Genomic DNA, 15,480 nt, shown 5'->3' on the forward strand with positions numbered 1-15,480 from the left:
CAGAGACACAGGCAGAGGGAGAAGCATGCTCCATGCAGGGAGCCCGATGTGGGACTTGATCCCTGGACTCCAGGATCATGCCCTGGGCCGAAGGCAGGCGCTAAACCACTGAGCCACCGAGGTGTCCCTGTAGCTTGTCTTTTCATTCTCTTACCAGGGTGTTTAGCAGAGCACAAGTTTTAATTTTAATGATGTCCTGACCACTTTTTCTTTTATGAGTTATGCTTTTGGTGTCTAGAAATTCTTTGCTTCTTCAGATCCAGAAAATTTGGGGGTTTTTTTTCCCCATAAGTTTTATACTTTTACATTTAGATTTGAGGTCTACTTTGAGTAGATTTGAGTTAATTTGAAGTTTTATTTTTTATGTCTAATTTCCCCCAGCACCATTTGTTAAAAATGCTATATTTCCTCTACTGAATTGCTTTTGCACTTTTGTCAAAAATTAGTTGGGCAAATTTGTATGGGTCTATTCTGGGTTGTCTATTCTTTTCCATTGATCTATGTATCCCTCCTCCAGTATCACGCAATACTGGAGCCAAGTCCTAAGTCTTAAAGTTGGGTACAGTGATTTCTCCCACTGTTTTTTTTTTTTTTTTTCTTTTCCAAAATTGTTTTAGCTACTATAGTTCCTGTGCCTTCCAATGTTCCAGTGTACATTCTGGAATAATGTTGTCCGTAGCTGCAAAAAGTCTGGCTGAGATTTTGATAGTAATTGCATTAAACTTGCATATCAACTTGAGGATTATAGGTATTTTTGCTGTGTTGAATCTTCGAGCCCATGAATGTAATATCTCCATTTATTTAGCTCTTCTTTGATTTCTGTCCCTTTGTAGTTTTCAGCTTGTTATATTTACATCTGGATTTGGGTTCTTTTTTTTTTTTTTTAAGTCATTGTAAATATTGTATTTTTTTATTCCCCTGTGTCCTCATGTTCATTGTTAATATATATAAATATGGTTTTGCATGTGTCTCTTGTATCCTGTGACCTTGCTAAAGTCACTTATTTAATGAATTTTTTGTAGATTCCTTGGGATTTTCTATGTAGACAGTTGTATCTTCTGCAAAAAGGAACAGTTTCTTTTCAATATATTTTATATTTCCTTTTTTTGCCACATTGCACGGGCTAGAACTTCTAACACTGGTGATGGTGGGTATTGTGCTTTACTTCCAAACTCGGTGGGAAAGCGTTGAGCCTTTCACTATTAAGTGTAATCTTAGCTATGGGATTTTTATAGATGATCCTTATCAACTTGGTGAAATTTTCTTTTGCTACTTTTTTTTTGATGGTTTTGATCATGCATAGGTGTTGTTTTTCTAAATGTTTTTCCTTCATCCATCAATAATTGATCTTTAATCTATTACTATAGTGGATTACATTGGTGTTTTAAAATATTTAACCAGCCTTACATCCCTGGAATAAACACTCTGTCATGGTGTATAGTTAATTTTGTATATTGCTGAATTATATCTGGTATCATTTTGAGTAGGATTTTTATATCTGTTTTTATGAGCAGTTTGTAATATTCTCTTTTTAACTACCTTCATATGGGTGGGGAACCAAGGTAATATTACTTTTCTGAGAGGTTGTATAAGATTGGTATTAATTCTTTAAGCATTTGGTACTGTTCTCCAGTGAAAACCATGTTAAGTGTGAAGGTTTCTTTTTTAGGAGTTTCCATTTCTTTAACATTTATAGGACTATTCACATTATCTGTTTCATATTGTGTTAATTTGTGATTTTTGAAGAATTAGTCTGTTTGTCAACATCATGAAATCTGTATGTATATAGTTCAGAGTATTCCATTATTATCATTTTTATGTCTTCAGGGTCTGTAATAAGGTATATGTTTCATTCCTGATATTGGTAATTTCTGTCTTATTTTTCAAACAGTCTTGCTAGATCAATTTTATTTTTTTTTGAAGATTATATTTAGTTGAGAGAGCTTGTGTATGCAAACTGGAGTAGGGCAGGTAGAGGGGGATCCTGACCCACCATGGCTTGGTCCTAGGACCCTGGGATTGTGACCTGAGCTGAAGTCAGACACTTATCCAACTGAGCCATCCACTTGACCACTTGTTGATCTTATCAAAGAACTAGGTCTTTGTTTCATTGATTTCTGCACCCCCACCCCCCAGGTCATTTTTCATTTCCTTGATTTCTCCTTTTATCTTTAATGCTTCCTTGGGCATGTTTTTGTCTTATTTTTTAGGTTCTTAGGATGGGAATTTAGAAAGGAGACTTTCTCTTTTTTTCTAATGTGTGAACTTAGTGCTATAAATTTACCTGTTGGCAATGCTTTACCTGTGTCCTACAAATTTTGAATTGTTAAACTTTCATTTTATTTTCACTTTTTAAAAAAATTTCCTTTGAGACTTCCTCTTTGATTAATGAGTTTAGAAGTGTATTGTTTTCAAATGTATGGAGATTATTTGTCACTTATTTATTTCTAGTTTGAGTCCGCTGTGGTTGAAAAACATCTTCTGTGTGATTTAAATTCTTTTAAATTTGTTGAGCTTTGTTTTCTGGCCCTTTGTGTGGTCTTAGTGTATGTTCTGTTAGTACTTGAAAAGAATGTCCTTTCTGTTGTTGGGTAGAATGATCTGTGAATGTCTAACAGAATCTGTTGGTTGATGGGTGATCTTGAGTTCTTCTGTATTCTTGCTGATTTTCTGTGTAGTTCTATTAATTGTTGAGAGAGGGATGTTAAAGTCCCTAGCTATGATTATATTGTCTCCTTCTTTCAGTTTCATTTTGCTTCACAGTTTTTTCTATTCTATGAATCTGTAGCGCTTGTTGTATTTTTGCTTTAATGTGTTCTTTTCTTCAGACATTCCTTCATTATTTCCTTTACGTTTAGAGAATTTTCTTTAGCCATTTTTCTAGGATAGGTCTGCTGGTGACAACTTCTTAGTTTTCTTTCATTCAAGAATTCTTGATTTCTTCATTCCTACAGGACACTTTTCCTGGATAAGTTTCTCAGCTAACAGTTTTCTTTTAGCACTTGAAGAATGTTGTGTGACTTCCTCCTGCTCTGCATGGGATCTGTTGAGAAATCTATTCTCTTCTGAATTACTTTTTCCCCTGTAGATAAGACATCATTTTCCTCTCTCTGCTTTTAAGCTTTTCTGTCTTTAGCTTGAAGAAGTTTGACTATATGCATCTTGGTGTGGATTTATTTGATTTGGTTTGGGATTTGCTTAGCTTGAATTTGTAGATTTATACTTTTGCCAAATTTTATAAGTTTGGGGTAATTTTTTTTTGTTGGAGAACTTCTCTACCCTACCTTCTTTCTCCTCTCCTGGGACTCCAAAGACATGAATGTTAAATATTTTGTGATAGTGTCATAGGTCTCTGAGGCTCTTTTAATTTAGTTTTTTCTTCACTTTTTCTCTCTCTTGTTAGATTAGGCAGTTTCTGTTGTTCAGTCTTCAAGTTTACTGATCCTTTCCTCTGTTGCCTCCATTGCTATTGAGTCATTATATTTTTAATGTTTGTTACTTTACTTTTCAGTTGTAAAGCTTATATTTGGCTCTTCTTTATATCTTCTGTTGCTTTGTTGAGACTCTTTTCATTTGCTTCAAGTGTGCTTATAATTGCTTATTGAAGTATCAATGGCTGCTTTAAAATAAACTCATCTTGGTGTTGGCATCCTTTTCTTTAAATTCAGTTATGATTTTCCTGTTTCCTAGTATGACAAGTTACTTTCTATTGAAACTTGGACATTTGGGCTATTATGTTAATGAAATTCTGTATCTTAAACTTTGTTTTGGCCAGCTTCCTCTGACCCTATATCAGAGGAAAGTGGGTGCTTCCAGGTAGGAATCAATGTCTAGGTTCCCTATTCAGTCTCATTTGGCACTCAAGGACCAAGCTTCCTTGTGTTTGGTTGAGGGTGGGAGTTCCAGCTTCCTGGTAGGCCTCATGTGATACCATCTCCCTGCCTGGGAATGATTAGTGCCTCTTTACTGATAAAGGAGTGAGATGGAGTGGGGGAGAGAGTAGGTGTGCCAGGGAGGAGAATTAGAGTGTTTGGAGACACTCATTACCTTTGAATGGTGATGAAAAGTCCTGACTCTCTACAAGGCCTCCTCTTCTACCACCCCAGTAATGGTTGAGGGAGGGGGAGTACTTGCTGGGTAGAAGTCAGGTTCCCTATATGGGCTTTATGAGGACACTCCCAGGGATGAAGTGCCAGGTCCCTACTCTAGAACAGGGCCACGGTTTTTTCTGTGGTGTTTGTCTAGGGTAAAACACTTACTAAATTTTTCTATATCGTTGGGCTGCCCTTTTCCTGGTCTTTTGGCTAAAGGGAAAAGACTTTCTATTGGAGGTTTTATTGCCTGTACCTTTTGGCATTTCTGGGTTGCTGGCTTCTCCAGAACCATGTCTGGGGTATGTGAGGCAAAAAGAAAACTGAAGAAACTCATTATCTTCTCTGGGTCCCAAGTTTGTAGGCTACCTGCTGACTTCTTTCAAAGTGAACTTATATTTGTTTAACCACAAGTTGAGGGTTTTTTAGCTGCACTTAACGGGAGGATAGAGAAAGGTACATCTATTTTATCTGCCCAAAAAAGGAAATCCCAAATATGGTATTTAAAAACAATTGCTACCAAGTTTTAATATTACTATTCTTTTTTCTTAATAGAAGCCTAGCAATAATGTGCCTCCTGCAAAATCAAAAAAAGTACACAAGTTGGTTGAGAATTCCTTGTCCATAAATAATTCAGCACTCTTCAACTCCTTAGGACCTCCTCTTCGGTCAACAACTTGCCATCGCTGTGGCCTATTTGGTAAGCATATTTCCCTCACGTGTCTGGATTATTTTTTCACACATTTGAAAAATATTTTTTATTATTAAAGGTTTTAAAACATATTAAGTATGAACAGAATAGTATGTACTATATACCCATCTCAACTTCAGCTACCAACACCATATAGTTCTTGTTCATCTGTACCTTTCCACTCTTGCTGCTTCCTTACTTCTTATTGCCTATAGTTTTGTTTGTGATAAAATTTACATGCCTATCAAGATACAGAATATTTCCATCTTCTTAGAAAGTTCCCTCCTAGCCCCTTCCAGAGTCTCTATACCCGCTAGAGATGACCATGCTGTTTTTTTACACCATAAATTAACTTTGCCAGTTTGATTTAAAAAATTTTTTTATATTTATTTTTTATTGGTGTTCAGTTTGCCAACATTTAGCATAATACCCAGTGCTCATCCCATCAAGTGCCCCCCTCAGTGCCCGTCACCCAGTCACCACCACCCTCAGCCCACCTCCCTTTCCACCACCCCTTGTTTGTTTCTCAGAGTTAGGAGTCTCTCATGTTCTGTCTCCCTTTCTGATATTTACACTCATTTTTTTCTCCTTTCCCCTTTATTCCCTTTCACTATTATTTATATTCCCCAAATGAATGAGACCGTATAATGTCTGTCCTTCTCTGATTGACTTGTTTCACTCAGCATAATACCCTCCAGTTCCATCCACGTCAAAACTTTGCCAGTTTTAGAATTACATATAAATGGAATCTTACAGTATCGACTCTTTTGTATAAAGCTTTTTATAATTTAAAACAATATTTTTTTAGATTGATCCGTGTTCTATACACAGTATTATTTGTTGCTGAGTAATATTTGTATGATTATATCACAATTTATCTGGTTTTATGTTGAACATTTTGCTTGTGTTTAGCTTTTAGCTATTATGAATAGAGCTCTCTACACATTTTTGTACAAGTCCTTGGGTGGGTATAGGTTTTCCTTTCTCTTGAGTACATACCTAGGAGTATAATTGCTGAGTCAAAGGTTAGATATATGTTTAACTTTAGAGGAAACAGCCAAACCATTTTCCAAAGTACTTGTCCCTTTTTACCTTCCCAGTGATAATGGGTCCACATCATCTTTATGACAAGATGTGGTGGTTCCACATCTTTGTCATTCAGTTTTGTTGGTCTTTTCAACTTTAGCCCTTCTCATGGTTGTTTAGTGGTATCTCATTGTGGTTTTAACTTGCATTTCCCTTATGATCAGTGAATGATTTTGAGTATTTCATTACTTACTGGATATTTGGATATTTAGCTCCTTTTTTTCTTTTTATAAAGATTTTATTTCAGAGAAAGAGAAAGAGAGCGCACAAGCATGAGCAGGGGGAGGGGGAGAAGCAGACTCCCTGCTGAGCAGAGACCTTAAGGGGGGAGGGCTTGATCCCAGCACTACAGGATCATGACCTAAGCAGAAGGCAGCCTCCTAACTGACTGAGCCATCTAGGCACCCCTCCTTTGTTTCCTTCTGTTTAGAGTAGAAGCATTCAAGGCCAGCCTGGATTTTTGTTACGTGTTTTTTTGTTTCTTTTTTTTTTTTCTGCCTGTATATTCATAGGATTTTTTTTTAGTACTTTATTTTTAAAACTTCTGGGTTTTTCTGGGTGTGATTTTTCTTCATTGGTTTTTGTCTTATATATTTTTTTAATAGTGTGAAGTGGTAAGCTATGTCTGAGTCTGCTTGCACAAGTCTGTTTTCACTACCACACATTTTATATTTGCTTTGTTCCTTTTATAAGGTGTTCTGGACTCTACTTTAGGAAAGTCAGTTATGTTTTCATTCTGTCTTCATTTTCATCTTTGCATTCCTATTTGCAGTTTGAGAAAGCTGCAAAAATTTAGTCTTAGCACCTAGTCATAAACAGCATAATCTTTTTCAAGTAATCTTCTTGATGTGGTTAATAGAATGGTGTTTGATATGTCTGGTCTTTGAAAATGTCTTGCTCTCAGCAACAAATCCTTGGAATAAAACACTGGGCTGTGTTCTGTAGGATCGCTGAGGTGTTCACAGTGCAAGCAGACATACTATTGCTCCATAGCATGCCAGAGAAGGGACTGGTCGGCACACAGCATTGTGTGCAAACCTGTTCAACAAAAGTAAGTGTAATTTTTTTTATTCATTAGAGAATACTTAAAAGGGTTGTGGGTTTTTTTTAATAGTGTAAGGATCAAATGAGGTAAGCAGGCCTATCTATGTAGAAGTTGTCACTTTTTATTTGAGGTATAACATAAAGGGTTCAAATCTGAAATGAACAGCTTACAAACTCAGGACTGAGTTCTCATGAATATAATTTTATTAGCACATATTCATGGTTAGAAATTTGAGTTTGTAATCATCAGAGCTTTAGAATGCCTTTTTTAAAAATAAGATTTTATTTACTTATTCATGAGAGACACAGAGAGAGAGGCAGAGGGAGAAGCAGGCTCCCTGCAGGGAGCCCGAGGTGGGACTTGATCCTGGGTCTCCAGGATCAGGCCCTGGGCTGAAGGTGGTGCTCAACCGCTGAGACACCAAGTGTCCCTAGAATGCCTTACTTTTTAACCTGTTCTTTCCTGAAGTTTGGGAAGGTAGAACTCTCACAGTGCCTCTTGAGTTGTGATTTAAAAATACAAAATTCTTCCAGGCATGGAATTTACCAGTTTAGACAGCAATTTCACATCTGTAACCTCATTTGATCCTCAAAACTGTTGAGAACCTGTAGCGATTATCTCCATTTTGCAGATAGGAAAGCTTGGGCCTGGAGATCGTGGCCCTGTATATATCCCTTTAATTAGGTGGCTGTGGGCTAGGCCAGCCCACACACAGGGTAGACTGTCCCATGGCTAGCTGTGTACTATTTTGTTTTGTTACTACTGTGATTCTCTCTGAAGGAAGCTGTTTTTCTCCTTCCTGGATTTTGTTGATTGAGAATTTAGCATCATGTGGCCCCTACTCTTAACTGACTCCGTACTATAAGTATTATAATCAGCTGCTTTATTTCAGTTTCCATAAACATGAAGCTAGTAAATCACCTTTTGAAACAAAGAACATGGAAGTGAAAAATGAGGTATGATGTATTTTTTGCCTTTACAGTCAATTTTGAATGACTTCCTTTTATTGAATTAAGAAGACTTAAGCTAAATAAAATATGTATTGCTTATTTCTTATTTCTGCATTTCACCAAAGTTTATTCATGTAATCTCCAGTCTCAACATGTGGCTCAAACTCAACAACCCTGAGATCCAAGAATGAGTTGCAGGCTCCTCTGACTGAGCCAACCAGGCACCCCTGTACCAGTGTTTATTTAAAAAAAGTTTCCTGTTGAATAAATCTATATACCTTAATAACCGATTGGGTGACTTTTTAGGGTTTTTGAGCATAGTGTGTGACCAGCACTTTTCCCAGAAGGACTTGGGATGCCTGTGTCTTAGTGTAAAATCATTTGGACTCCTGAGAAAGAGCCCCTGTCTGTAACCCCAGATAAACACATTCTTGGGCTTTGTGTACTGCGTTCTAATAGGTTCCTATTATCAAAGCATTTTTTTCTGTAATACCCCTCTTCCAGTTAGATGATTATATGGGCTTATTCATAATCTGAAAAATATCACTAGTGCTTGTCTAATTTTTAGCCTTCTTTAGCTGGTTCTAGCTTCTGCTTGAGATCTGACTTCCTTAAATATTTATTCTTACAAGATGTTAACAAGTACAAAATAACCCCCCTTTTTTATTTTATTTTTTAAAAGATTTAATTTATCTATTCATGAGAGACAGAGGCAGAAACAGAGGGAGAAGCAGGCTCCCTGGGGAGCCTGATGTGGAACTCAATCCCAGGACCCTGGGCTCATGACCTGAGCTAAAGGCAGACACTCATCCACTGAGCCACCCAGGTGCCCCCCACCCCCTCTTTTTATTTTATACTCAACATTATTAGCCCATTATGGCCTGATTCTTGAGTGATCCCAGTGCTATGTACATTGCCTATGGACAGAGGCTTTTATCAGCTCTCAAAGGTATACACTATTTCTTTGACTCACGTGTTTGTTTGTTTGTTTTTTAAACCCTAGAGTGACTACCCTCTTGGAGTTACTAAAGAAATAGCCATTTGTACTGATAAAATAATGTTTTCTGATTTGAGAAGTCTACAGCTCAGGAAAACCATGGAAATAAAGGTATTTAATTTCTATAGACAGAGATCCAAAGAACTATAGACTTTTATTCCTTGTTTCCTGTTTTTAGTTTGAGTTTATAAGATAGCTACAGAATGTAACTGATGAAATTGATAAAGATTGCAAAAACTGTCTTGTAATACCTTTTTTAAATTATTAGAAAGTGTTAAGTTCACATTTGCTTGTGTTCTCCGTGAATTATTGCACCTTTCCATCTTTTGAAAGGGTACAGTTACTGAATTCAAACACCCAAGTGACTTTTACGTGCAGTTATATTCTTCAGAAGTTTTAGAATACATGAACCAACTATCTAGGAGCTTCAAGGAAACATATGCAAATATGACTCAGGAGGAAGATTACATTCCTGTTAAGGGGGAAGTTTGTGTTGCCAAGTACACTGTTGATCAGGTAACTGCTGATGAAATTAATTATTTAATACACTGTTTTAATTTACTTTGGTCATATAAACTTGACACCAGAGCTTTTAATAATGCATTTGACAGCTTAATAAGAGGCTATCTCATCCTCAGTCAGTAATCTAGGTCTGTTGGGTCACCTCCTGCCTGCCCTTGCCCCCTCCAGCTCTGTTTGTAGGCTCCCCTGCTGCCAGTTACAGACTGATGGTGAATCCTGGAGCTTGTGTTTATTTTTGTAGTGAGGCATTGTGTGTCATAGTATCTTCTGGGTTAGAATAACCCAGGGATAATTGTGCATATTAAAGTCTCCTAAATTGACAAATTTTGGGATTTCTTAGTCAGATTCTTAGAAAATCAACTTGACTATGTCAGAACAGAGCTGTAGCCTTTCCCTTGCATGTTCTGTAGATTGGCTGAGAGTTTGTAAGCCTAAGATTGTGAAATACTGTTTTGACGCGAGCACCTTATATTCCACTTTCAGACCTGGAACAGAGTAATAATACAAGAAATTGATATGCTACAGAAGAAGGCACAAGTCTTATATATTGATTATGGAAATGAAGAAATAATTCCAATAAACAGAATTCACCAACTAAACAGAAACATTGGTTTATTTCCTCCATGTGTGAGTCTTTCACTTTCTAAATGCCTAATAGTGTCCCCAAAGACCCCATTTTGATGGGCACAGTATTTGCCTGTTCTATTCTGTGATGGTTATTATGAAAAAGTACCTATTGGTATATTTTTCATCTTTTACTATGTAGATAAGTACTCAATGGCTTTCTTGGCTCCATTTAATAAGCATTATTTAGTTAAATACTTTCTCAGATGAGAAACTTAGCATTTTTAGGGACATCTTTTAAAACAGTCATTTCTATGTTGATTACATTGTCTGGAAGCAACCTGAATTTATATGTATTTGAGGGATAATTATTATCCTTTTATGAGTTTCTCAAGCTTCAGGTCCCAAAAGGAAAAGCACTGTGGATAGAGTAGCACAAGAGACCGATACTTACACATAAGATTGTTCATTTGGTTAGTTCTTGAAGACTTCTAATTAATTTTCAGCATGAAATATATTTTCTTCACATTATTAATTAGTAAAAATCATTTTCAAACACTAATTTTTTAGTAATTCATGTAAAATCTTTCAGGCCATAAAGTGCTTTGTGGCCAGTGTTATCCCAGCAGAGGGGAATTGGAGCAATGAATGTGTCAAAACTATTAAATCGCTGTTAATGGAGCAGTATTGCTCTATAAAGATTGTCGACATCTTGAAAGAAGAAGTGGTTACCTTTGCTGTGGATGTTATGCTGCCAAGTTCAGGTAAGATCAAAATCTTTCTTTTTCACATGGAGCATTTAATATGTTTAGTCTTCACCCATTAATGCAGAGAAAAAATAGAAACATGAAGTGAGGCCAAGTAAGCTCCACTCGGAAGTCATTCAGGTTGTGATGAAAGTATGGCTTTAGCCCTGCTCCTGCGGTTGTTCAGAGACCCGGCACAGGTTCATGGAGCTGGATGGGTTAAGAGGCTAGGTGCAGACTTAGTGTGGGGATGACTGTGCTAATAACCTTTTGATATTGACATTATGGTCACTTTTCCTGACTTCTACCCATTTATGGAGAAAAACTCAAGAATTTATGTATATGTCCATGGTTTCACCACAAAGTGCATTTTTCCTGAAGAAATTTTACAGAACTGCATTTGGTTAGTATTGAGCCCCAAGTGCCTAGTATTTAAGTGTGAGATAGAAACGCCTTGGAATCCTACTCTTCTGTTCCAGCTTTCTGTATGTTTGAAAAGTGACTTCTGACCGTATGCTTATAATCGCTTCTCAGTTTCCAAAGTATTAATCTTTTGCTTTTAGAGACCCCACATCACTTGGTGACTTGCTAGAAAATTCAGTTAAGCCATTTGTGAAATTAAGTATAAAATCTATTTTCTTTCTTTGTATGTTTTGTGTTAGGACTCTGGCTTCTGGATGCTGTTTCAAGGAACTTGAAGTTTATGTCATGCTGGCTACCCCTTGTTTCAGCCAGACTTTATGTCTGAGAAAAGTAGTCTTGGTTTAACACTAAATTTATTTTTTCTCCTAAATGGTGGCCATATTCATGCCAGTGAGGTGGTAACTAAATCTTTCATGTTACCTAGAATTTGAGGTGAAATATTTTTATAAAATTTCCTGCCACATGACAATTGGAATTTTGACTCAATTTTTAAGTTTGAACATTAGTAAACTGTATTTTGCACACAGAAGCTGAATTGAGAAATAAGCCAGTATATTAATAGCTATAGTCTCTAGATCAGATGATTGTGATTCATTTGTTTCATGTTTATGCCTTTCTTCTAATACTTGGTATAATATCAATTATGACACATTTTCTTAATCATTTTTAGGAAAACTCTTAGATGATGTGCTCATAGAAATGGGATATGGCTTGAAACCCAAGGCACAAAATTCTAAGAAGCAAAGTGCAGATCCAAGTGAGTATACAGATTAATATTGAACAGTATAGTGACTGCAGGTACTAAAGAATATTTTCTCTACTGAACAAAAAAAAAAAGGCAGAGCTATCACACTGTCAGATTTAATGGAAATGAAATCCATTCTTTGATACTTTTTCATTTAGTGGTACATTATGTCTAATCTTAGTCTTTCCTGCCTGTTTTCCTTCCCTGTCTTCCATGTTCATCTTGACATTATCAGAAATCTCTAAAGTAGTAAGTATCGTGACATTCTGGGTTAAATTTTTCCTTCTTTTTTGGGTATGCCAGCAGTAATAATAGGGGTATAACATTCTATTCTGGTAAGATGGTGTTTCTTCTTAAAGTTTTTACTTCTCATGTGTGGTTTTTCATTTAGTATAATGAGAATCAAGAAGGTTTGTTTTTTTGGTTTTGTTTTTAAAGTTCTGTTTATTTGACAGAGAGAGTACATGTGCACATGAGCAGGGGGGAGCAGCAGAGGGAGAAGCAGACTCCACGCTGAGCAGGGAGCCAGCCATGGGGCTCCATCCCAGGACCCTGGGATCATGACCTGAGCTAAAAGCAGCCGCTTAACCGAATGAGCCAATCAGGCACCCCCCAAGAAGTTTTGCTACCAACATTTCATTTTCTCATTGCCCAGTTTTATGTGTTACTGTAGTGTTTTTTTCTTTACTTTGTTCCTTTTGCCAGTTACTTTGGATGTGAACATACCTCATCGTCTCTTGCTTATTCATCCCGAGGTGATTGCCAGGTTAATGGTGCTGTGATTAGATGCATCCTTTTATTATTTTTTAAAAGATTTTTAAAATTATTCATGAGAGACAGAGGCAGAGACACAGGGAGAAGATGCAGGATCCATTCAGGGAGCCTGACGTGGGACTGAATCCCAGGTCTCCAGGATCACATCCTGGGCTGAAGGCGGCGCTAAACCACTGAGCCACTGGTGCTGCCCAGATGCATCCTTTTATATAAAAAAGGTTGATTCATCTTTAAATCTACCTTATTCCTACCTCTTGTCCTTTGCTTTGTCTGATTGGTTGACAAGTCTTTATTGGTTCTTCTTCCTGAATATCTTTTGTATAAGACTTTTCTGTTTTAAAATACTTGTTTTCTTACTGTTTTTCTAGTTGAGGAATCCTTACCATTTATGGATAATTGCAAGAACCTTCTGACTTAACCTTTTGTCTCCTGTCTGTATTCTTACAGTACTACATACATGATATCCCCCAAAACACAAATCTTGGTATGACAGCTCTCCTGAAAAGCTTTCAGTAATTCTTTGCCATTTGGAGAATACCAAATACTTACTGGTCTGATAGTAGTCATAGTTGAAACCATAAATGATGTCATCTTAGGGTGAGTGTGGAGAGAGGGGGAAAAGGGGAGATAAATCTGGGGCATACAACATCAAGTGAGAAGCCATGATGGGAGAGGTGGACAAAGGATGGGGAAGAAGTTGCCAGAGCAACAGGAGGGTGAGTACTTCTAGGAGTCAGTCATCAGTAATAGTAGCAAGTGTTGCAGAGGTATCTCGTGGAAGGAACAAAAATCTTCTGGGCAGCATTTACTGCACTGAGGGACTGTGGAGGTGCCTTCATGGCGGTTATTCTGTGGTCAGTGCAGACATAGAAGAGACTATAATAAAATGGTATGAGGAGGAAGTTCATGCAGAGTACAGTGGGAGCACCTGGGACAGGCACCTAACCTGGGTTTGGAGAGAAGCCTTTTAAGGTGACACCACACTGAGCAGGAAATGATGAAGTTGCTGGGGGATTGGGAGTGTGTTCTGGGAAGGAAGAGTAGCTTATAGTATGGAAGGAGCCTGATTGGGCCTGAAAAACTCCACATGTTGATTAATGAAACCAAAATGCCTTGTTTTTGTTTTCTGTTAAGATGACCTTGAGGATGTTGGAAAAATGACAGCTGAAAACAAAATTGTTGTAGACAGAAGTGATCTAATCCCAAAAGTGTTAACTTTGAATGTAGGCGATGAGTTCTGTGGTGTGGTTGCCCACATTCAGACTCCAGAAGACTTTTTTTGTCAACAGCTACAGAGTGGACGTAAGTAAAGTTTCTTGTTTTGTGCTATCAGTATAGCCTTATATACTTCAAGAGAGTGAAAAAGTGAAAGGGAAGTTAACTTACAGATTTGTATTTATTTTAAGATGTGATCTATATCTGCAGATAAGCTCGCTGAACTTCAGGCATCCCTTAGTGAGTACTGTGGTCAAGTGTCTCCACGCTCAGATTTTTATCCAACCATTGGTGATATCTGTTGTGCACGATTCTCAGGTAACGGAAGAGTATTACTGAATTTTTTTAAACTTATAATGAAGTAAAAAGAAATGAAACAATCTTCAGTTTGCGTTGGATGGCTGCATTCGAAGTCTGAGTATTAAAGTGCACCAATCATATTTTTAAATATGTACAGTGAAACAATTAAATTTCTGTAATGAAAGAAGGCCTGTAAATGCTGGAGGAGTTGGTAAAGGAAGTTGCTATTGTTTCATTAGCACTTTAGTTTTTGTGGACTTTTGCAGATAATTCCATTTATATCAGTATATAAACATGTAATCTTCCAAGGTTATGTGTTCGCCAGTTTTCTTGGGACTAGCAAGAGGGCCTGGAAGCATGGAGCTGTCATGGCACAGCTATGATGACTGGGTTCATTTTTTCTCTGCTGAAGGGAAAGAAGTCATTGGCCTCACAGAGGGGAGATACAAGAAGGGGAGACACAAATGTGCCTCCATTAAATTGATTGCCTGGTCAGTGGAGTCTAGTTGACTCCTACTGCCAGGTATTCTAAAATTAGCCCTGCTTGATGCTTAGCAAATTGTTCCTGTATTGATTAGGCATCATTGTGGATTCATTCACAAGATCTGGACATGCTCTCTGTCCTAAGGAGTTAAGTGTCTGTGGGGAAGACAAAGCATGTTGTAAGGCATGACTGCCAAGGACGTGAGTGGTCTAGTAAGATAAGCATAAAGGTGAGATTTTAGGAGTTGAAGGCTTGTGAGAAGCACAAGTAGCAATGTTGACCAAGCATATGTTGTTCTATAAAGCTTAATATTCTGTTAAAGTAAGACCTACAGAAGACTATGTCTAGATTTGAGAGGTAAAGTTTTTGTTTGTATCTGCACTGAAAAATCATCTGAGATGGAGTATCTCCTTTTTTCAGAGGATGATCAGTGGTACCGTGCCTCTGTTTTAGCTTATGCTTCTGAACAATCTGTACTGGTTGGATATGTAGATTATGGAAACTTTGAAATCCTTAGTTTGACGAGACTTTGTCCCATAACTCCAAAACTGTTGGAATTGCCAATGCAAGCTATAAAGTGTGTGCTGGCAGGTAAGATGTTTTTGTGGCCCCATATTCTTAAAATATTAAAACCTAAAGTAAGAGCATTAGAATTGAGATTAAACTACCCAGAAAATAAAAGAATGTGTTTAGATATAACTTCTCTTAATGCAAAAATAATCCTTAATAGAACATTTCAAATACACAGGACTATTTTGCTCTCTCTAATAAATAAGTTTAATGTATCTGTGGTTATGAAGTTATTTTCTGCTATTCGTAGAGTCTGCATTATTGATAAATATCATAG

At 37.1% G+C, this 15,480-nt stretch overlaps 1 protein-coding gene across 1 annotated transcript in view; it reads left to right on the plus strand.

Annotated features, from left to right (window-relative positions):
- Positions 1 to 15,480, plus strand: part of TDRD1 (tudor domain containing 1) — a gene marked incomplete at its 5' end in the record, with an annotated part of 53,121 nt that overhangs the window by 18,929 nt on the left and 18,712 nt on the right. Inside the window, 11 exons of the mRNA XM_038579234.1 lie at positions 4,647 to 4,791; positions 6,814 to 6,919; positions 7,806 to 7,869; positions 8,867 to 8,971; positions 9,194 to 9,376; positions 9,866 to 10,009; positions 10,539 to 10,710; positions 11,786 to 11,872; positions 13,769 to 13,936; positions 14,060 to 14,167; positions 15,054 to 15,224. Of these exons, the coding sequence (XP_038435162.1) occupies positions 4,647 to 4,791; positions 6,814 to 6,919; positions 7,806 to 7,869; positions 8,867 to 8,971; positions 9,194 to 9,376; positions 9,866 to 10,009; positions 10,539 to 10,710; positions 11,786 to 11,872; positions 13,769 to 13,936; positions 14,060 to 14,167; positions 15,054 to 15,224 (1,453 nt within the window). The remainder of the gene's footprint in view (positions 1 to 4,646; positions 4,792 to 6,813; positions 6,920 to 7,805; positions 7,870 to 8,866; positions 8,972 to 9,193; positions 9,377 to 9,865; positions 10,010 to 10,538; positions 10,711 to 11,785; positions 11,873 to 13,768; positions 13,937 to 14,059; positions 14,168 to 15,053; positions 15,225 to 15,480) is intronic.

This window comes from Canis lupus, chromosome 28 (assembly GCF_011100685.1).
Source record: "Canis lupus familiaris isolate Mischka breed German Shepherd chromosome 28, alternate assembly UU_Cfam_GSD_1.0, whole genome shotgun sequence".
Classification (NCBI taxonomy): domain Eukaryota; kingdom Metazoa; phylum Chordata; class Mammalia; order Carnivora; family Canidae; genus Canis; species Canis lupus.